General features: G+C 44.0%; 1 protein-coding gene across 10 annotated transcripts; it reads left to right on the top strand.

The window, feature by feature from the left end:
• Positions 1 to 1,513: 1,513 nt before the first annotated feature.
• Positions 1,514 to 22,349, top strand: NOTO (notochord homeobox). 10 transcript variants are annotated; one of them, XR_013441738.1, is made up of 3 exons: positions 1,520 to 1,639; positions 2,043 to 2,121; positions 21,024 to 21,128. XR_013441738.1 is itself a non-coding variant. In XM_036073258.2 (3 exons), the coding sequence occupies exons 1-3, from the start codon at positions 17,211 to 17,213 to the stop codon at positions 21,180 to 21,182; spliced, it is 753 nt and encodes a 250-aa protein (XP_035929151.1). In that variant the 3' UTR covers positions 21,183 to 22,349. The 10 variants fall into 10 exon arrangements, 1 of the variants encoding a protein (XP_035929151.1); XR_013441737.1 differs by lacking the exon at positions 21,024 to 21,128 and adding an exon at positions 3,493 to 3,698; XR_004911181.2 differs by lacking the exon at positions 21,024 to 21,128 and adding an exon at positions 3,475 to 3,698.
• The last annotated feature ends 537 nt before the right edge of the window (positions 22,350 to 22,886 follow it).

Below are 22,886 nucleotides of genomic sequence, written 5' to 3'. Positions count from 1 at the left end.
TTAAAAGCAGCATACATAAGAAAAAGTTAGGAAACAGTAGGTAACTGCAAAGTGCAATGTGTGTTGTCCGCATATATAGTGCTTCCCCAGTGTCACGGTGCGTCCCGGCGAGAGAGGAACAAACAACCCTGTTTGCTCTTGACCTGTCAGAGCAAGGGGATGTAGGAGGGGCAGCACAGGTGTGGGCTGGAGCTGAGGCAGCCAGGCAGGGGGAGGGGGTGTGGGGTTTCCCTACGGTCGCCCCAGGCCTTCTCATCCTGTGGGCTGGGCTTCCCTCGGGCCTGATGTGTGTGGGCCCTGCATCGCAGCCCGCGCTTGCCCCACTTAGCACCTTTCTCCTGGATGCAAAAGCCACCCTTTGGAAAGATGAGAGAGGTGGAGAGACACCCTGCAGAAGAGAGGGCAAAAAGGAGAAAAGGGACAAGAATTCTCGAGGGTGTTGGGAGAAAGGGCAGCAAAGGGGCCCCCACAACACATCTTCTCCAACTTCCTAGGTCCCAGTGGCTCTAGGACCCTGACTAGGGCTCAGAATGTTGGTGTCCACAGCTGTGCTTTTTCCCTCAATCCAGAGAAAGAAACCTGTTCTCTACCTAAGTGACATAATCCAAGGGCCAAGCCTAGCGGTCAGTAAACATCAGCAATTAGTGTTATTACCCTTTTCCCTCCTTTTCCTCCTTCTACACTTCAAACCTATAGGCAAGTATAGAGAATAACCAAAAGAATATCCATATGCCCACTGCTACATACTTTATCAAACATCTATACTACAGTTGTTTTAAGAAATTAAATGTCACAGAGGCGCCTGGGTAGCTCCATCAGTTAACTGTCTGACTCTTGATCTCAGCTCAGGTCTTGATCCCAGGGTCATGAGTTCAAGCCCCGAGGTGGGCTCCGCGCTGGGCAGAGAGAGAGAGAGAAAGAGAGAAAGAGAGAAAGGAAAGAAAGGAAAGAAAGACAGAAGGAGGGCAGGAGGAAGGAAGGAAGGAGAGAAAGAAAGGAAAGGAGACAAAGGAGAGAGAGAAAAGAGAAAGAAAGAAAAGAAAAAAGAAATAAACTGTCATAGAAAATGGGCAGCCTATGTGCCCTGCCTAGTCCTGTTCCCTTCTTCCTCCTCAGAGCTCATCCTTATTTTATTTTTTTTAAGATTTTTATTTATTTGAGAGACAGACACACTGAGAGAGGGCGAGCACAAGCAAGGAGCGGCAGAAGGAGAGGGAGAAGCAGACTCTCCGCTGAGCAGGGAGTCCGATGTGGGGTCGATCCCAGGACCCTGGGATCATGACCTGAGCCGAAGGCAGACGCCCAACCCACCGAGCCGCCCAGGCGCCCCTCATCCTTATTTTAATTGCCGTAGTTTTCTTGCTCAACAATGTCTTTATATGCTTACATCACGTATTTATGCCTTAGGTTATCCATGTTTTAAACCTTTTTATGAAGAGTGTAGTGGCTTTGTAGTGTGTCAGCTTAGCTAAGCTAGGACTACATTTCCCAGAATTTCCTTCGGTGCACGGCTGTGGGCTAGGGCTGGCCACAGCAGAAATCTGCATGATACTTGGCAACGGAAGTGAAGCCGCAGCTGCCTAGCTGCCCGTTTACACCGCGTAAGGCAGGCCCTGGGATGGCTCGTGCATTATGACAGGTTTGCTGGCTCACCTTGCTGATGGGGGAGGTGCGGGGAAAGCAGCTGGGCACAAAGCTCCTTTATTTCCCATCAGAGCCTCTTCAGTTTCCCCAACTCCGGCGCGAGGTGTGGATTTAGTTCTAAAACGAAGGACGAGATTCTTCTGCAGGTCACCTGCATGAACAAAGCTAGAGGCTTACAGATGGTGTGAGACTGAGGCAGTTTCCAGCTCTCTCTTGCTCTTGCTCCTGGGTTCCAATTTGTCCTTGCTCCCCCATTTCACATCCATCCTTCCTTCCCAACTGCCTGTCCCTGGATTTAGTCCCCAGCCCCAGACAAAGAAGTAACAATCTTATATAACCAGCTCCCCTAATTGGGTACAAATTCCCATGATAAAGTCCTTATTCTTTGTCATTCCTAGTCATCCTGCTTCTCAGATCAGATCCTGACTAATCCAGAATATGCTACCAGACATGGTTTCCAAGAAGATCAGAACCTTAGTGAGTGGTGGGTTCTCTGAATTTGGTCTGGATTATAGAATTGATTCTGTGATCTAAATAGATTTAAAGGCATAAATGAGGGCGCCCTGGGTGGCTCAGTCAGTTAAGTGTCTGCCTTCGGCTCAGGTCATGATCCCAGGGTCCTGGGATCGAGCCCCACATCAGGTACCCTGCTCAGCAGGGAGTCTGCTTCTCCCTCTCCCTCTGCCCCTCCCCCTTGTTCGTACTCTCTCCCTCTCTCAAAATAAATATTTTTTAAATATAAAGGCATAAATGACCCCTTACCAAGGATTACCAAAGGTTACCAGGGGTACAGGGATCACTGGTACTCCATGTCATAGAACGGGAGAAAAATGTTCTTTAAGTGACCACCTGTAGACAATTGTAATTTGGTGCTTATTGAAGTCAATGTTTTGATTGACTATTTGCTTGAATATAATTACAATAAGATTGGTGGATTGTTAAAATGCCCTGAAGAATTTGGGGAAAGAATATGATGAGTCAGCGCTTTAAATTCTCATCTCAAGGTCCGTGTAAGGGACCTGAAAGTTTCTATGGCTGACCAAAGAATTCCTTTTACAGCAAATGAGGAGCAACAATGGGCTCGGGCTCGTGGAATTTACTGGTCTTACCATGTTCCCCATCACCCTGAAGCAGCTGGCCTGAGGGAAGAGTAGAATGGCCTTTTGAAGCCTCGGTTATCGTACCACCTGGGTGGCAACACCTTGCAGGGCTTGGGTCATGTCCTTTGAGATGCAAGATGTTCTCTCAGTCAGCAACTGACATATGTTGCTGTTTCTCCCAAAACAGGGATTCATGGGTCAGGAAGCAGAGGTTAGAGATGAGAACAGCTTCCCTCAACATAACACATGGTGCTTCTCTAGCAAAAAATGCTGCTTTCTGTCTCTGAAATGTTGGGTTCTGCTGATCTAGAGGTATTAGTTCCCCAAAAAGAAATATTTCCACGGGGAACACAGAAGTGGTTCCACTGAGCTGGACGTTGACACTGGACTTGCTACTTTGAACTTGTCTCGCCAGTGAATCAACAGGCAAAGAAGAAGGTTATTGTCCTGTCTGGGGTGACTGTCTTGACTTCCAAAGGGGAGAATGGGGAGTCTCTTGGTATTCCCATTCCTGTGATTAAAGTCAATAGCAAAACTACCACAACCCAATACAGGAAGAAGTGTTAGGGGTCCAGACCAGAAGCCAAGGTCACCTCACCAGGCAGGGAGTATGAAATGGGAAGTGGAAGAGTATTTATAAATACCAGCTAAAACAGTTGCAGAAGTGAGGATGAAACTTTTCTTCTTATTTCAATGTAAATATTTTTCTGTTTTTTTTTTTTTTTTAAAGCGTTTATTTATTTGACAGAGAGAGACACAGCGAGAGAGGGAACACAAGCAAGTGGAGTGGGAGAGGGAGAAGCAGGCTTCCTGCAGAGCAGGGAGCCCGATGCGGGGCTCGATCCCAGGACCCTGGGATCATGACCTGAGCCGAAGGCAGCCGCCCAACCGACTGAGCCACCCAGGCACCCCAATATTTTTCTGTTTTAATAAAAATATTTCCTTCCCCTCCCCATTCTCCTACTGTCTAAATAAATTTTTAAGATTATTTGTCAGTAATTAAGTTACAGGATATCACAGCAGAAATGTGACTCAGCTAGAAGAGAAATGAACATCACCGAAGTGTGAATCAAAAGACTTTGTATCTTCTTTGGGTGGGGAGCATTAAGAATGTACTTTTTCTTTCTCCATATCGATAACCACTTGATCTCACACGTTTTCATTGTGCAAGGGATAGATGCATCATGTTAAGCAGAAGTGCAAGTTTGCTATCATTTGCTTTCAAACTTTATTTCAAAGTTAAGCATAGTGAAAACGGGTATTTGTGGATGCCAAGTTGACCAAGGATGGACTATGGTGGCTTTGTACGGTGTCAACTTAGCTAAGTTGAATCTCACTTCCTAGAATTCCCTTTCCTGTATGGTTCTGGGCTAGAGTTGGCCACAGGAGAAATTTGCATGACATTTGAAAAGTAGAAGTGAAGCAGCCATGTTTATTCTTGGAAGGTCACTATAGGGTCAGGGTCTCCATTCTGTTCCACTACCCATTCATCTATCGTTATGCTGATATCACACCATGTTTATCACTCTAGCTTTATAAGAAGTGTTGATATTGGGTAAGGGGAGTTCCTTCATCTTATTCACTTTATTCATACTGTCTTAGATATTCTTGGTGCTTCAGTATATAGTTTTTGAATCAGTTTGCCAAGTTGTACAATTCCATAAATTTTAAAAATTCTACTTGCCTTTAAGATAATTTTGGGAAGAACTGTCATCTTTTGACATTGAGTCTTACCATCCATATATTCAGATCTTATTCTATGTCCTTCAATATTGCTAATTTTCTCTGTAAGCATTTTACACATCTCTTAAGTGTATTCCTGTGTATTTTATAGTTTATGATGCAGTTACAAAAGAGAGATATTTTCAATTACATTTGTTAATAATATTTACCTTTACCAATTCTTATATATTGATCACATTTCCAGAAATCTTTCTCTGTGGATTTGCTTAATTTCTCTATAGATAATCATATTGTCTACAAATTCTTCCAATTCTTATATATTTCTTTTTGTGGCTTATTGTATTGGCTAAGATTACCAGTACAATGATAAATAGACACTGTGGTAATGGATATACATGTCTTATTCCTGACTTTAATTGGCACTGCTTCCGAAGTCTTATTTTTAAATATGATCCTTGCTATAGGTTTTTTTTTTTTTTAAGATTTATTTATTTATTTGAGAGAGAGAGAGAGAGCACAGGTAGGGGGAGTGGCAGGCAGAGGGAGAGGGAGAAGCAGGCTCCCAACAGAGCAGGGGGCCCAACATGGGGCTCAATCCCAGGAACCCAGGATCATGACCTGAGCTGAAGGCAGATGCTTAACCGACTGAGCCACCCAGGCGCCCCTTGCTATACGTTTTTTGTGACTATCCTTTACCCTTTAGTTTGGTAAAAGGTGTACTTTTTAAATGAGTTGAATTTTATAAAATGTTTTCTGTACCTATTGGTACAGAATAGGTACCTGTTTTCTGTACCTATTTATAAAATGTTTTCTGTACCTATTAAGATTATACTTTTTTTCAACCTGTTTATACAGAATACTATTTTGATGACTACCCTTACCCTTAAATTTACTAAAACTTTACTTTTTTTTAAAGATAAAACTTTACATTTTTAAATTATTGTAGAAATTGATCAAATGTTCCTTCTGTATCTATTTTTTTTTCCTTCTGTAGCTATTAAAAGTGTTATATATTTTTCTCTAATCTGTTACTATGGTATATTCCTTAAAAGATTTTATGATGTTGGGGCATCATTTTTTTTATATAAACTGCCAAATTTGAATTGCTAATATTTTATTTAGCATTTTAGCACCTTAGTATCTTAGGATAATTGGTTTATGATTTTTATCTTGTAAACCATCTTTTCCTGGTCTGAATATCAAACTTAACACTATCCTTAAAAATGATTTAAGTTAAAAAAATGATCTGGGTAGCTTTCCCTTTTTTCAGCTGAGAGAGCATAAAATCAGGACTACTTGTTTTATAAAACTATTGGAACTGGATTCTTTTTTGGGAAGAGGGGAAAGTGGTTCATAAAATGTTAATTACTAATGAACAGTTAGTGGTATATTGTTTTCTATTTTTTCCAAAGTCAATTTTGACAATTTATATTTTTCTAGAAAATTACCTTTTTCATATAAGTTTTCAAGTGTATTGACAATGCTATTCATGATAATTGCTTACAATGGAATAATGTTTGTTTACAACCTTACTATGTCATCATTCCTTATAATTTTTATTATGCCTTTTCTCTTTTTACTCTTGATAAATCTTGATAGTGGTTTGCTGATTATATTATCTTTTCCAAAGAACCATTTTGGGTGATTTTGTTGATCTTCTCAACATACTGTCTTTTTCTATTAACTGCATCAATTTTTTCTATTTCATTACTTTTTGTTTTTATCTGCATTTTTCTTCTATTTTCTTTAATTTTTTCCCCTATTGGTTTTTTCCCCACCTACTTATGTTGAACACAATTCATTTTTTGCTAGTCATTATTTTTATTGTTGCTCTTTGTTACAGAAATTTTTTTTAAAGATTTTTATTTATTTATTTGACAGAGACACAGCGAGAGAGGGAACACAAGCAGGCTTCCCGTGGAGGGAGAAGCAGGTTTCCCCCAGAGCAGGGAGCCCCACGTGGGGCTCGATCCCAGGACCCTGGGATCATGACCTGAGCTGAAGGCAGACTATTAACAACTGAGTCATCCAGGTGCCCTGTTACAGAAATTTTTAAATATAAACAAAAGCATAAAAGAGTACTATAATGAGGGGCGCCTGGGTGGCTCAGTCATTAAGTGTCTGCCTTCGGCTCAGGTCATGATTCCAGGGTCCTGGGATCGAGCCCTGCATTGGGCTCTCTCTCCCACTCCCCCTGCTTGTGTTCCCTCTCTCGCTGTGTCTCTCTCTGTCAAATAAATAAATAAAATCTTTAAAAAAATAAAAAATAAAAATAAAAGAGTACTATAATGAAACTCCATGCACTCATCAGCCAACTTTAACAATTTCAACTCATTGCCAGTTTTGTGTTAGTCAGTCACCCACCCCAGATTATTTTGAAGCAAATTCTGACACCATATATTTTCCTGTATAAATACTACAGCAAGTTTTTCTACAACATACGGTATTATTATATTTAACCTAAAAAATCATTATCATACCTTAAAAAATACCATTATAATACCTAAAAAAATACACCAATAGTCTTTAATGTCATTCAGTTTCCAAGACTCAAATTTCCTCAATTACTTCATAAATACTTATACAGTTTCTTTGACTCCTAATAAGGTCCAATAATTGCAATTGGTTAATATGTCTCTTATGACCCTTAAACTATAGGTTCTCTCTTCATCTTTTTTTTCTTCCGCTTTATTTAATTATGAAGATGGGCAGTATGTCAAACGGAGTGTCCCATAGTCTGGATTTGGCTGATTGCATCCCTGTGGGGTTTAACATGTTGCTCTGGCCACCATATTTCCTGTGAATTGGGAGTTAGAGCTAAAGACTTGATCAGATTTAGATTTGTGATGTTAAGGACCAGAGATGATCATGGCCACTATACCTTATGCTGCTTTCTGTCCTGTCATTTTGGTTGTCAGAAGTTTTTTTTCTAGCAGATTCTTCAGGCAGAGATTGTGGGAACAGTATTTTCATATTGTTTTTTTTAGCCCTTCACAAAAACATCTTTAAGAGCAAATTCAAGAACCACGAAGTTGGGAAAGCTATCCTGGCCTACCATCCCCTTCTGGTTTAGAACCACTCATCTCCTTTAAACATTGGCTAAGTTTCTCTTTTATGTTGTGTTAATGCTTTTGGATTTGGACTTTTTTCTCCTATTTCTTTTGTATTTTCTGTTTACCATTCTTTTAAAAATTTGTTCACTTCCTTTATTACCTTCTAGAGAAATGATAAAATTTTCCACATATATACTGCCCCCCTTTTAAAATCCTTTGCTGGTTTGCGGGCACCTGGGTGGCTCAGTCAGTTAAGCGTATGACTCTTGATTTGGGCTCAGGTCATGATCTCAGGGTTGTGAGATCGTGCCCCACATCAGGCTCCATGCTGGGCGTGGCGCCTGCTTGGGATTCTCTCTCTCCCTTTCCCTCTACCTACCCATCCCTGTCTAAAAAAAAAAAAAAAAAAAAATCCTTTGCTGGTTTGGAAGCATGGATTGTATTTCTATTCTTTTAGTCTTTGTCCATAAATTTTTTTAAATGTTTTATTTTATTTGAGAAGACAGAAAGAGACAGAGCATGAACAGGAGAAGCAGAGGGAGAGGGAGAAGCGCACTCCCCACTGAGCAGGGAGTCCGATGTGGGGCTCAATCCCAGGGCCCCAAGATAATGACCTGAGACAAAGAGGCTTAACCAACTGAGCCACCCAGGTGCCCCCATAAATTTTTAATATACAATCTTAACTATTATTTTTGCCTACTAATAAATAAAATTAGTCAATCACCTTAACAGGCCATTGTTTAATATGCTCAATTTTATTATTGCTGTTGAAAGTTTAGTTTTCTGGGCGCCTGGGTGGCTCAGTTGGTTAAGCGACTGCCTTCGGCTCAGGTCATGATCCTGGAGCCCCGGGATCGAGTCCCGCATCGGGCTCCCTGCTCAGCGGGGAGTCTGCTTCTCCCTCTGACCCTCCTCCCTCTCATGCTCTCTGTCTCTCATTCTCTCTCTCTCAAATAAATAAATAAAATCTTAAAAAAAAAAAAAGTTTAGTTTTCTAATTTAAAAAAATATTAATAATTGATAGTTGATGAAAATTTATTGACAAATTAATAGATCTCTATGCTTATTTTTCTTGTGCCTCCTGAATTTTGTTTTTTCTTGCTAACCTACTCTTTAATATGTCTCTTATAAGGAAGGGTCTTTGGGTAGGAAACTAAGGCTGAATAATATTCCATTGCGTGTGTATAACCACATTTTGCTAATCCATTCATCCATTGATGGGCACCTGAGTTGCTTCCATGCTTTAGCTATTGTGAATAACGCTACTGTGAACACGGATGTACAAATCTGTCTTCCAGACTCTGCTGTCAATTCTTTTGGGCATTAATTTTTATTAATTTAGAATGTCCTTCTTTGTCTTGTAACCTTTTTTGATTTAAAATCTATTTTGCCTGATATTAGTATAGCCACACCTGCTCTCCTGGTTACTATTTGCATGGAATATCTTTTTCCATTGTTTCACTTCCAATCTGTGTCTTTGGATCTCCAGTGAGTCTCTTGTAAACGTAATATATTTGGATCATTTGCTTTTATCCATTGTAAAGCGTTCCAATGTCTCGACATCCTTGTCAGCACTTATTGTTTTCTGTTTTTTTGGTAGTAGGCATCCTACTGGGTGTGAGGCAGTATCTCATTGTAGTTTTGATTTGCATTTCCCTAATGTTTAGGGATGTTGAGCATCTTTTCATGTGGTAATTGGCCATTTGTACATCTATGATGAAATGTCTATCAAGTCCTTTGCCTATTTTTTAATTGGGTTGTCTTTTTATTATTGAATTGTAATAGTTCTTTATATATCCTAGCTATAATTGGCTTATCAGATATGTGATTTGCAAATATTTTCTCCCATTCTGTAGGTTGTCTTTTTTTTTTAAGTTTTCATTTACATTCCTGTTAGTTAAAATACAGTGTAATATTAGTTTCAGGTGTACAACATAGTGATTCAGTACTTCCATACAATACCCGGTGCTCATCATGACAAGTGCATGTTGATAGTGTCTTTTGATGTGCAAAATTTTTTTTAATTTTTAAATTTTAAAGTCCAATTTGTCTATTTTTCCTTTTGTCACCTGTACTGTAGTGTTATATCCAGGAAATCACTGCCACATCCAATGTTGTGAAGCTTTTGAATCATGGTTTTTTTTTTTTTAAGATTTTATTTATTTATTTGACACAGAGAGAGAGTACAAGCAGGGGGAGCGGCAGGCAGAGGGAGAGGGAGAAGCAGGTGCCCCGCTGAGCAGGGACCCAACATGGGGCCTGATTCCAGGACCCTGGGATCATGACCTGAGCTGAAGGCAGACGCTTAACGACTGAGCCACCCAGGTGCCCCATAAATAAAATCTTTAAAACAAAAACAAAACAAAATCAAGAGTTGGATACTTAACTGACTGCACCACCTAAGTGCCCCAGAGAGCTTTCTTGTTTTTGAACGTAAGTATATATAACTATAAATTTCCCCCTTAGTAGCATTTTCACTGAGTCCCATGAGGTCTGGTATGTTGTGTTTCATTTTTTTCATCTCTAAGCATATTCTTATATCCCTTGTGATTTCCTTTTTGATCTATTGTTTGTTTAAAAGTCTGTTATTTAGTTTCCACAATTTTGTGAATTTTCCAGTTTCCCTTTTGTTATTGATTTCTAATTTCATCCAACTGTAGTTGGAGATGATTTATATGGGATCTATCTTTTAAAATCCATTGAGACTTAATCTGTGGCCTAACATACGGTCTATCCTAGAAAATGTCCCATGTGCACTTGAGGGAAAAAAATGTGTATTCTGTTGTTGGGCAGAATGTTCGGTATATGTCTGTTAGATCTAGTAGTTTTATTGTGTTGAGTCCTCTGTTTCCCTACTTTACCTTCTGTCTGGTTGTTCTATCCATTATTGTGACTGGGGTACTGAAATCTCCAACATTTATTGTAAAACTGAGTATTTCTCCCTTCAATTCTATCAGTTTTTGCTTCATATGTTTTGATGGTCTCTCATTAGGTACATAACTGTTTGCATTAAAATTCTTGCCATATTGACTGGAGCACCTGGGTGGCTCAGTCGTTGAGCGTCTGCCTTTGGCTCAGGTCAAGATCCCAGGGTCCTGGTATCGAGCCCCGCATCGGGCTCCCCACTCTGCGGGAAGCCTGCTTCTCCCTCTCACACTCCCCCTGCTTGTGTTCCCTCTCCTGCTGTCTCTCGCTCTGTCAAATAAATAAATAAAATCTTTAAAAAAAAAATTCTTGAGGCGCCTGGGTGGCTCAGTCGTTAAGCATCTGCCTTCGGCTCAGGTCATGATCCCATGGTCCTGGGATCGAGCCCCAAATCGGGCTCTCTGCTCGGCGGGAAGCCTGCTTCTCCCTCTCCCACTCCCCCTCCCACTCCCCCTGCTTGTGTTCCCTCTCTCACTGTGTCTCTCTCTGTCAAAAAAAATAAAATATTAAAAAAAAAAATTCTTGCCATATTGAAATTTTTATTAATTTAGAATGTCCTTCTTTGTCTCTTGTAACCTTTTTTGATTTAAAATCTATTTTGCCTGATATTAGTATAGCCACACCTGCTTTCCTGGTTACTATTTGCATGGAATATCTTTTTCCATTGTTTCACTTCCAATCTGTGTCTTTGGATCTCCAGTGAGTCTCTTGTAAACGTAATATATTTGGATCACTTGCTTTTATCCATCTGTAAACCTCTGCCCTTTTTTCCCCTACATATACAGTAACTTTTATCTTCAGGCACCAGGCCAAAGTGAAGAGGAGTTTTGCAAAAGACTGTAGGCACTTCTATTCCCCTACCCTTTGGGAGAACAAATATGAGAACCATCCTTGTGAGGTGGTATCTCCTGATGGAGGGGACAGAAGTTGCTTTCACCTCTACTTTCAGCAAAGGGTACTTGTAGCTTCGGATGGCAGGTGTCAAATTCTGTAATACTTAACTTTATTTTATAAATACAACAAATGTAAAACTAAATGATGATGATATGGTATTTTAACCCAACCCAAATAGGAATTTCATAATTTGATAAGTCTGATTGAAATAAATGTTCAATACAGATAATACAAACTAAGAAAAAGATCTGCCAGCAGTCAGTGAAATGGATAATAATAGAACAGAACATTACATTTAAATATTTACACTGAAATCAAAGAACAGCAAATTTACAAAGGATACAGAGAATATGTAGATCTCACATCTACAAAGTAGTAAACTAAGACTCAAATGATTAAGTGATGGAAATAGCTTAATGCAGAGAAAAGCTTGTGTCAAACCCTAGTTTTGTCATTTACCAGCTGCATGATCTTGGCTCTTGTTAATTAACTTCTCAGAGTTTTAATTTCTTCACCTGTACAAGGTAAATGTATTATCTAATTTACAAAGTGGCTATTAAGATTAAATATGATAAAATACCCAGCTCAATTTCTCAAAGCCTAATAACTGCTCAGTAATTATTACAATCTTATCCAAAGTCACAAAACCTACTGGCAGAGCTGGTACTGGAACCCAGGTGTCCTGTTGGTTAATGTGCTGCCTTTTCCAAGGCTGCACTGTTTCAAGGCTTACATTTAAGTCATTTTATTTTTTTTTAAGATTTATTTATTCATCTGAGAGAAAGAAAGAGAGAAAGAGCTCTTGTGGTGGGAAGGGGCAGAGGGAGAGGGAATCTCAAACAGACTCTGTGCCAAGTGCATAGCCTGAAGCAGGGCTCCATCCCATGGCCGTGAGATCATGACCGGAGCCAAAACCAAGAGTTGGTTGCTTACCCCACTAAGCCACCCAGGCATCCCTAAGTCATTTTAATTCTTTTTTTTTTTTTTAAGATTTTTATTTATTTATTTGACAGAGAGAAACACAGCGAGAGAGGGAACACAAGCAGGGGGGAGTGGGAGAGGGAGAAGCAGGCTTCCCGCTGAGCAGGGAGCTTGATGCGGGGCTCGATCCCAGGACCCTGGGATCATGACCTGAGCCGAAGGCAGACGCTTAACGACTGAGCCACCCAAGAGCCCCATCCCTAAGTCATTTTATTTTTTTATTTTTTTTAAAGATTTTTATTTATTTGACGGAGAGAAAGCCAGTCAGAGAGGGAACACAAGCAGGGGGAGTGGGAGAGGGAGAAGCAGGCTTCCCGCGGAGCAGGGTGCCTGATGTGGGGCTCGATCCCAGGACCCTGGGATCATGACCTGAGCAGAAGGCAGACGCTTAACGACTGAGCCACCCAGGCGCCCCTCCCTAAGTCATTTTAAAACTAAGGTTCAGTTCCATTGGTATACATATGGATGGACACATGCATATGACTTCAACCTATTTGTATTCTCTCTAGAGGACATAACTAGATTTCAAAGTTGACCTTTGATAATTAGTATTATGTTCATACATGAAGTACAGCACATTAATAGATCACTATATCAGTGAATTTGTGAATCTCAAACAGGAAGTAAGGGAGATCCTATGAAGAAATGCTCATGTGGAGCTCTCCTCCCTACATAGTACCCACCCCCCTTAATAAAAAAAAAAAAAAAAAGTTGCTTTTTTCCAGTTAGACATGGTAGACCATACTCAGTGGAGTATGTCTGACTACCCTCGGGGTAAAAACAAAGAGGTTCTTTCTCATTGGATGGGATATACTCTCTGTCTTTTGATTGGAGAGTTCAATCCATTTATATTTAAAGTAATTACCAGTAAGGAGGGACTGACTTCTGTCATTGTGCTATGTGCTTTCTATATAGAAAGCCTTATAGCTTTTTGTCCCTCATTTCCATCACTACTGTCTTATTTTATGTTTGGTTTCTTTGGTTAGTGAAATGTTTAAATTCATTTCTCATTTCCTTTTATGTATATTTTATAACTATTTTCTTTATGGTTACCATGAGGATTACATTTAACATCCTAAAGTTATAACATTCTAATTTGAATTTATACCAGCTTAACTTCAATAGTGTAACAAAAACTCTGCTCCTTTACAACTTCATCTCTTTCAATTGTTGATATCACAAAATTACATCTTTATGCATTGTATGCCCAAAAACATAAATATTTTAAATACTTTAGTTTCTTAAATTATGTAGAAAACAAGATTTGGAGTTACAAACCAAAATTACAAAAATACTACCTTTTACGTAAAATAATTGTTTTTTCTTTAAATGTATTTATCTCTTAAATCATGTAGAAAACAAAAAGTACAGGTACAAACCATTGTTACAATTAATTTTTAAATTTTTGTGTTTTTTAATCAATCAATACTTCCCTTTATAGTTTCAGATTTTGACTCATCCTTTAAAAATCTTTTCCCTAACACCTACACAAAAATAAATTCCAGACCTAAATGTAAAAGCTAAAATAACAAAGAATTAAAAAAATAATAACAGAATATCTTCATAACTGGGGCAGGCAAAGGTTTCTTTTAAAGGACCAAAAACAGATCATTAAACTTAATTAAAATTCGTAATTTTTGTTCATAAAAAAAACCAACAATAAAAGAATGAAAAGGCAGGCTACAGAATGGGAGAAGATATTTGCTTCTCTGTATATTGCAACAAGGAACTTGATCCCAAAATATCTATATCTATCTATATGTAAATCATCTTACAAAAAAAGAAAAGATAGTAACCCAACACAAAAATAAGCAAACTACTTGAATAGGCATTTCACATAAAAGATGATATCCAAGTGGTTGATAAGCTTATGAAAAGATGCTGAACATAAATAGTATTCAGGGAATTAAATTCAAATTAAAACCATATTTTGCTAGGGCGCCTGGGTGGCTCAGATGGTTAAGCGTCTGCCTTTGGCTCAGGTCATGATCCTGGGGTCCTGGGATCGAGTCCCGCATCGGGCTCCCTGCTAGGCGGGGAGCCTGCTTCTCCCTCTGCCTCTCTCTCTCTCTCTCTGACTCTCATGAATAAATAAATAAAACATTTAAAAAAAAACAAAAAACAAAAAACCATATTTTGCTAAACTCACAAAGCTAGCAACTTTGCTAACCTCTCTTGCTCTATTTACTTATGTTTAAATTGGGAATATTAATGTCTGTCCTCAGGAATTTACAGTCTGAGGAGGAATAAGTGAAATAACAGAAAACAGATAACTATGTACTGAAACACAGTGAATCGTGTACTAAAAATCCAGAGCTAGAGGGGCGCCGGGGTGGCTTAGTCAGTTAAGCATCTGCCTTCGGCTCAGGTTGAAGGGTCCTGGGATCGAGCCTCATGTCAGGCTCCCTGCTCAGCAGGGGAGTCTGCTTCTCCCTCTTTCTCTCCCTCTGCCCCTGCTCATGTGCTCTCTCTCACTCACTCTGTCTCTCAAATAAATAAATAAAATCTTTAAAAAAAAGAAAATCCAGAGCTAGAGATACAGTGACTATATTCTTTACCAAAAAATCAACACAAATAGACTTAAAATGTTCTTAAGCCTTCCATCTTGTAAGTTTTATCTTGTTCTTTGTCAACTCGCCCTAATTCCAGGGTGCTTGCTCCTGCCAGATTAGCCCATTGCGAGTCTCAGTGCATAAAGTGACATAGACCAGACACTTTATCTTGGCCTTATAAATCTGTCCCCATCCTTTCACTGAACCCTTTTAAAGCTTAGCCCAGCTCATCTACCAATGTAAATAGCCTCTCTCCTCCTCATAATGGTTACCATTTAGCTAAAAACACCATCTCATTTACAATCCCATCAGGTGAGTATTATTTTCTCACCCAAGAGATCATTCCCATTTTACAAGACATTGGAGGCTTGGAGTGAATAATCCACTTATCTGAAGTTACAGAAATGTTCAGTGGCAAAGCTGAGATTTAAAGACAGGTTTATCCAATTCCAAAATCTACATTTTCTATCACTGTGCTCCACTGACCCCCAACAGCATGAGCTGTTACTGTCTTTGTGAGTCTGAAGAGGTGGGTGCTCGCATCCCTCCTCACAGGCATGCTGTTGGCACCTGGGCACTGCCATCTGCAGCGCGGGGGGGGTCCTCGGGGTGGTACAGCCCCACCCTCTTAGAGGAAAAGCTCCTTAAAAAGAAATATGTTGGGGCGTCTGGGGGGGCTCAGTTGGTTAGGCGTCTGCCTTCGGCTGGGGTTATGGTTTCGGGGTCCTGGGATCGCGCCCTGCATCAGGCTCCCTGCTCCGCGGGGAGGGAGTCTGCTTCTCCCTCTGCCTGCCGCTCCCCCTGCTTGTGCTCTCTCTCACACTCTCTCTCAAATAAGTGGGAAAGGAAAGGAAAAAGGAAAGGAAATATGTTGAGAAATGGAATGGTGTGTGCAGGATTTGGGAGTCAACTTTCACTTGATAGCCCCAGTGGCTCTTCTGAGTTTGCATCCCACCCACACCCGTTCCCCAGAGCTGTCACTGGTGTCTCCTCATCTCTGACCCAGCACCCTCTGGGCAGACCACAGTAATCCTAGACTTAGGACTAGCTGGGCCACCCACTGATGATTTCACCCACAATCTCAGGTTCCAGGCTGCCTGGGGGGTTTGTCCAGAAGGTGGGGCCAGTAGTTGCTGAAGTGGGAAGGAAGGCAGGACAGGAGGCTGCTTTACCTCAGCCAGGTTCCTCTAGTCCCTACCTGGCAGAGCAGACAGGGGCATGTTGTGTCCCAAACAGCTGATGCCTATTGACAATGGCATGGAACTGCCCTCGACCTGACTGAGTAGTTTCAATGTTAGCCATTAATGTGAGGAGGCAGAATGCAATAGGAGCCTGGGAAGCAAGAATCCCTCTGAGCCCCACAATCACAGCACAACGCTCACCATGCACCAGGCTAATTCTAAATGCTTTACATGCGTAGGTTAACTCGTGTAATCCGCACAGCAACTCCACGAGGTAGCTACTAGTATCACCCACTTAACAGGTAAGGAAATACAAACAGTAACTTGTAGTTTGCCCAAGAACAACAGCTAGTAAGTACTGATTATTCATCTGTAAAACAGGGATACAAATGCCGGCCCTAAACCTACATAACTCAAGTTTTGTACACAACTCCTATGCATTGGTATTTCTTAAGCTGGAACCGTTATTGTTTTTCCCCTTCCACCTTTTGGGATATAAGAAAGATTTTTTTCCAGTGGGGCCCAGGTAATGTGGGTGCAGAAAGTTCCTGGAAAAAAATCCAAAAGAAATTGGTAACCATGGCGGTGTCTCCAGGCAGGGGAAACTGAGTGGCTGGGGGGGGGGGGGGGAGGGAGGGGGATGCCGGAAGGGAAATTTACTTTTCACTGTATTTATCAAGATATTTAAATTAAATAATACATTTAAAAAAAAAAAAAAAGGTCTGCTTAGTCCCAGGTGAATCTGGGAATCTGGCCGGGGCTTCTGCTTCAAAGACGGTGCAAGGATAAGGCCAGGCCGGCGCCCAGTGGTGGAGTAGCTCGCCCAGGACCACCAGCGAGCCACAGCGAGCTCAGGATCGTTTCCTGACCGCACCAGGGTGGGCATTTTCAAACGCGGAGGGACGAAGGGAGGGAGAGAGTACCCACCTTGACTTGGTGGCGCGCACGAGCTTTGGAGGGTCGGGGCGCCGCAGCACGCCGGAGGCACCCCCTGCGCGGCTGGAAGAAAAGGCCGGCCCCCCGCCCCGCCCCTCCCCGCCAAATTTAAGAGCCCTCGCCCAGCGTTGGGGCTCTTCCTGGCCAACAAGTTTCTCTCCCTTAGTGCAGGGTGCTTCCCCCTCGCCTCCCGCGCTCCCCACACGGCTGCCCACAGGCCCTGGCTCCTCTCCCCGGGCCCGTCCGGGCGGGGATCGAGCCATGCCCAGCCCGGTGCGGCGAGGCCGCCGGCCGCCCACTCCCCCCGGCGCTCGGGACCAGCCTCCGCGCTCAGGCGGTTCCCCGGCGCCCCAGCGCCGCCCGGCCGGCCCAGGCACACCCCGCGCTCCCGGGCGCCTCGAGTCGTCCTTCTCCGTCGAGGCCATCCTGGCCAGACCCGCCCGCCACGCGCCCGCCGCCGCCGCCCCGCTGTCCGTTGCAGTCGGTGCCGCCGCGAGGCTAGGCACCGCTCCCTCCCGGTTTCCCGTGACGTGGCTGCCAGCCTACCTGGGCGTGGGTCTCCATCAGCCGTGCCCCCAGCCGCCCGGGCCGGGGCTCCGCGTGGCTCACTTCTGCGGCCTCCAGGGCCTCGGCGTCACAGGTACGAGGTGCCCGGGCGCCCGCGACCTGGGAACTGGGAACTGGGCGGGGCGGCTGTAGCGTGGAAGCCGTGGCAGTGGGCACAGGGTAGAGAAGTCCCTGAGTTTGAGGACCACGCACGGTCGGAGTGGGAAGGGGCCCTATGACTCTTGACCTTGCCGTGGAATCCGAGGCCAGAGAGCGCAGAGACCAGACCGCCGCCGCACGAGGCTTCCCCCGCACGCACGCTGCGGAGGAGGGTGGAGGTGTGTGTGAGCGCGGGTGCGGCGCGGGACGTGCGGGTGGGTCAGAGGGGCTTCGGTAGGCCCGTCCCGGGGGCTGGGGCTGCAGCGGTCCCCTCAGAAGGGATTTATAGTCTCTCGCCCCCTCCACACCCGCTTCGGATAACGCTTGGTAGCGCAGACTCCTCGCCAAAGCAGCTCTCTTCCCAAACGAACGGCCCCGTCTTAGCTGGGAGAAGCGGCTCCTGCGGTGGTGAGGCTCAGCGAGGAGCTGTTAAGGAGCTGACAAATGCCCAGCCCCCGGTGCCGCGCGCACGGCTCACGTCCGTGGAGCTTAGGCTCCACACTGAACTGCTCTGAGCCTGCTTGCATATAGCGCTCTTAGAAGGGGAACCTCGGGCTGTGGGGCGCAGGCACTTAAATCCCAGTGAGGATTTAACTGTTGACCTAACCTTCTCCTCTAGCATTAACATCCACCTACAGGAGTTTTTGCCATTTTTGGCAATTTGATTCATGCTTCCCCACCTCCCCTTGAGGAAAACAGGAGCAAAGTTAGTGCAAGCCTTGTCAACCCATACCAAGATCGATGTAGCAGTCTTACTTGGTGCTTACTCCCTGGGCTCTCTCCCTTCTGCATTTCCATCCCTTTCTGCTGGGCATTCTCCACCCCACCCCACCCCCATTCTAGGCTCTCAACCCTATCCGAATTCATGCCACTGCATCTGAGCGATATGCGCATAGCTCCAAGCCAATTTTCCCTAACTTCCTCAGACAGCTGAGCTCTGAATTGCAGTTTACTGCTTTATATTACAGTGATCTCATTTCCAAGTTAGTTTTTGCATAGTTATTACATTCATACAGTTGAAACTTCAAAATGTTTACGAAGTTAGATGGAGAAGAGTTTCCCTTAACATTCCTGTCTCCCAGTCACCTGGTTAACCCCACCCCACAAGCAGCCAATGATACCAGTCTCTTTATTCTTCCAGAGATGTTTTATGCATTTGTGTGTGTGTGTGTGTGTGTGTATACATATGCTCTTTAGGCTTAGAGCTGGCTCACTGCTCAGGCCTCTGGGCCACCCCAGACTGGGCTCCAGCAGAGGAACTTCAGGACACTGAGAGACCCCAAAAGAGGGTTCGGACTATGTTTAACTTGAAGCAGCTGGAAGAGTTGGAGAACGTGTTTACAAAGCAGCACAATCTTGTGGGGAAGAAGAGAGCTCAGCTGGCGGCCCAGCTCAACCTTACGGAGAATCAGGTGGGAGCAGGGACTCCTGCGGGACTCGGGCTATACCTGGGGGCTGATGCTGCTCTCCAGAAGGCCCTGGGTGAGGCTGGGGGGAAGACATGGGCCTTCTTCCTCTGTGCCAGGCCACTGGGGGAGACAAGCCCTAATCACTAGCACACTCCCTACATGAATGAGGAAAATAGTCCCACTTGAAACCACATTATGGGAACAATACATATTAATCTAGAACTTTGCATGTTAAAAAAGGAGGTGACAATGAAATTATGTTCAAGGGACTAAATATTTTTTTTTAAGATTTTATTTATTTGACAGAGAGAGATAGCAAGAGCAGGAACACAAGCAGGGGGAGTGGGAGAAGGAGAAGCAGGCTTCCTGCTGAGCAGGGAGCCCGATGTGGGGCTCGATCCCAGGACCCCAAGATCATGACCTGAGCCGAAGGCAGATGCTTAATGACTGAGCCACGCAGGTGCCCCTAAATATTAAAAATAATAAACATTCACTTGACCTCCATATTCTCTTCCAGCCACTACACCATTTTTCTGCTCTTTTCATAGGCAGACTTCCCAAGAACTTGTTATAGTTCCTCTCTCTATGTCCTCACTTCCCATCTACGTAACTCATTCCAGTATGAATTCTTTCCCTCCCATTCCATCAGAACTTCTCCTCAGGGTCTCTTAATGACCTCCATGTTTGCCAAAGTCAGCAGATGCTTTCCTTTCCTCATCTTACTCCCCACTTAGTACAGTTGACTACTCCTTGTCTTATTGACACGCACTTCTCTTGGCTTCTGGACACTGCATTCTTGGTTTTCCAGCTCTCTGGTCACTTCTTCTCTGTCACCTCTGTTGTAGGGTACTCTTCTCTTTGTGACCTCATATTTGTCATCCACCCCTCTAGCTGATCTCATTTAATCCCATGGTTTTAAATACCATCTATAAGCCAACAACTCCCAGGTTTGTACCTTAGCCCACCCCCTTTTTTTTTCCTCCCCTCTCTCGCGTGTACATCTACCTAACTTCTTGAGGTCTCCACTTGGATGTCTTCTGGGTAGGCATTTCAAACTTAACAAGTCTAAACCTCAGTTCTTGACTTTTTTTCTCTCCAGATCTGTTCCTTTCCCTACTCATGGCCCCACCATCCATCCGGTTGCTCAAAATACCAAGTCATCCTAGATCCCTCCTCTCCCACTTCCAATCTATCGCCAAGCCTTGTCACCTATACCTCAAATACAGCTGGGATCGCTTCATTTTTCTCCACTGCCCCCAGTTCATCCCAGCTCTTTTTGGATCATCGCAATAGCCTCCCAGCTGTCTCTCTGCATCCCCTTTCGTCCATTCTTCACAAAGCAGCCTGGTACACAATTCACTTGAGGTGCAAACAGGACTATGTCACATCCCACTTAAAAGCCTCAAAACTGATACTCCTTACCCATAGCCTCCATGGTCCTGGGTGATCTGGCCCCTGCTGACTTCTCCTACTGTCTGTTTCTTTACTTCTCCATCTCACTCTCAGATACTTCAGCCTCTTTTCTGGTCCTCAAACACCCCAAGCTTTCCTATAAGTTGTCTCCTGATCCAGCCTGCTTTTCTTTGTCCTCATTAAACTGGCCTCTTATCCTTTGAGCCTCAGCTTAAGTGCTGGTTCCTCAGGAAGGTTCAAACCCCCATTTGTGTTTTTGTTTCCATGTTTGTTATTTGTCTCTCTCTGGACTCTAAGTTCCATGAGGTCAGGGACCATACCTCTACTGCTCACCCCGTATCACCATCACTTAGGATGGTGCCTAGTACATAATAGGAGCTCAATAAATATTTGTTGGATGAACAAATGGTGTCTGAAATTCTAGGGAAGGGTGTTTTGGAGGAGATGCTTCTTTTAGAAGAAAGAGCAAATGTGGGCACTGTGGAATAGGGGAAACCGTGGGACTGCTGGTCACATTCTAATCTCTGACCATTGCCTCTGATTGTAGGTGAGGGTCTGGTTCCAAAACCGCAGGGTCAAGTATCAGAAGCAGCAAAGGCTGAAGCTGCCAGCTGCGTCTGCCATGGCTGCCTCCCAGGATGAGCCCTCCAGGAGCTCTGATGACAGCGTCCAGAGAGAAGACACTGAGTCAGGAGTGGACAGCTGAGGACTGGGACAGAGGCTCAACCTAGGCTGTCTGAGCTAGTTCTTCTTGGTGGCACTCACTGGAACTGAGCTTTTTTTCTTCATCTGTATAATGGGTGCACTGACAGCTTCGTCCTCCCAGAGCTGACAGGATGTCTGTAAAGTTGTTACAGTGTGCCAGGCCCAGGCCTAAGTGTTCAGCAAGTGTTAAGGTTTCTAGAACTCACCTAGAGGTGGGTCCTGGGGGTGTGGTGTTTGCACCAGCACTGGCCTCTCCAGGGATTAATCTTTTCCTGGTCTGGCTGTGGAGAAGAGGCCTCCTTGAATCAGTGTCTGGACCTAGAAGCCTCCTCCCCACCAGAGATGGTGGAGTTGAGAGCGAAGAGGGGGGAAAGGTAAACCAGTTAGCCTCCTACCCCTCAGAGTTTCCCAAAGTTTTGTTTTGTCTGAACTGTTACCATTTTCAGGAGCTCAGCCCCAGCTGCCTACTTAGGAGCAGACATGCTACCCTGACTACCATCTTTTTCCCTCTAGCTACCCACCTTGACACCTCTCCATCATTACATAAAATAGAGCAGTTTGGCTCTGCCTTTGTCAAGGCAGGCATCTTGTCACAAACTCTCCTGTATTTCCATGAGACAGTTATAATTCCTCCCCCTTCAAGACCCTAACTCATGGTTCCCTTTCCTTCCCAGGAAGCTGCTCAGTTTCTAGGAAGCCTACTGATAGCCTACTCCTGTGAGGCCAGTCACCAGCAATTCCAGAGCTGATTTCTTTAATGCTTTACATTCCTGGGCAGGTCTCTGTTGACGGTATTGATAATCTAGAATGGCTTCTGGGTACTGAGGTGTGCTAGTGAAAGAGGCCTGCCCTGCCACCTGGTGGTGGGAGAAGGCACGGTCCCCACTGCTGTCTGCAGTGTTCTGAGGGAGAGCAGAAAGGCAGGGAGCAGAGGTGGCCTTGGAAAAACCACATGCCTCCAAGTGGTGGTAGACCATCCTCTCCTAGACACTAGGCCATGGGCTTGAGGGAGGTCAGGGTCCAGCTTCAAGAGCCCTTCTCTCTCCCGGTCTTCAGGGAAATCCTTCCTAATGCTGGACCCAAAGTCAACTGTTAATCAAAGGGATCCAGCAGCATCTGCCTCTTCCAGCACCTGCCTCTTCAATTGACTCACTTTTTAAAAATAAAACAGTTAACCTATTCAGCAGTTACTGGGCTCTACCCAATCCCCCGATGTCACCGTGAGACCGTAACAGAAGCAGATACATGTCCTTTCTCGAGCACAGAATCCATTGGAGGGCAAGGAAGTAAGGCATGGTGGTCAGGCTTGGCTGTGGGGACAGATGCTAAAAGTCAGTGGTTTCAGCTATGTGGTGTCCTGAATGAACAGGCCCCTCTCCTGTTACCAGGACAATGTACATATGCCCACTCCTGCATACAATTTCAGGGGTCCTCAGACTTGAGGTCCACCGTGTACCCCCTAACACCACCCCTAGGCTGCAAGGTCCCTATGCCCCTGAAGAGTCTGAGAGAAGCACAAGTCCAGCTTGAAGGCCCAAGGAAAGGGGAATTCTTGCACCCGACCGAATAGGATGGATAGGTGCAGTAAGCTAGTCCCTCCTTTCTGGTAGATCAGAGAGGGTAGAAGTCGGCCGGCTGCCTCCCCCCTCCCCCCCGCCCCGACACACACACACACACACACACACACACACACACGCTGCCTCCC

This window comes from Halichoerus grypus, chromosome 10, assembly GCF_964656455.1.
Source record: "Halichoerus grypus chromosome 10, mHalGry1.hap1.1, whole genome shotgun sequence".
Lineage (NCBI taxonomy): Eukaryota > Metazoa > Chordata > Mammalia > Carnivora > Phocidae > Halichoerus > Halichoerus grypus.
The sequence above is the reverse complement of the archived record's forward strand: the minus strand, read 5'-3'. Positions and strand labels throughout refer to the sequence as shown.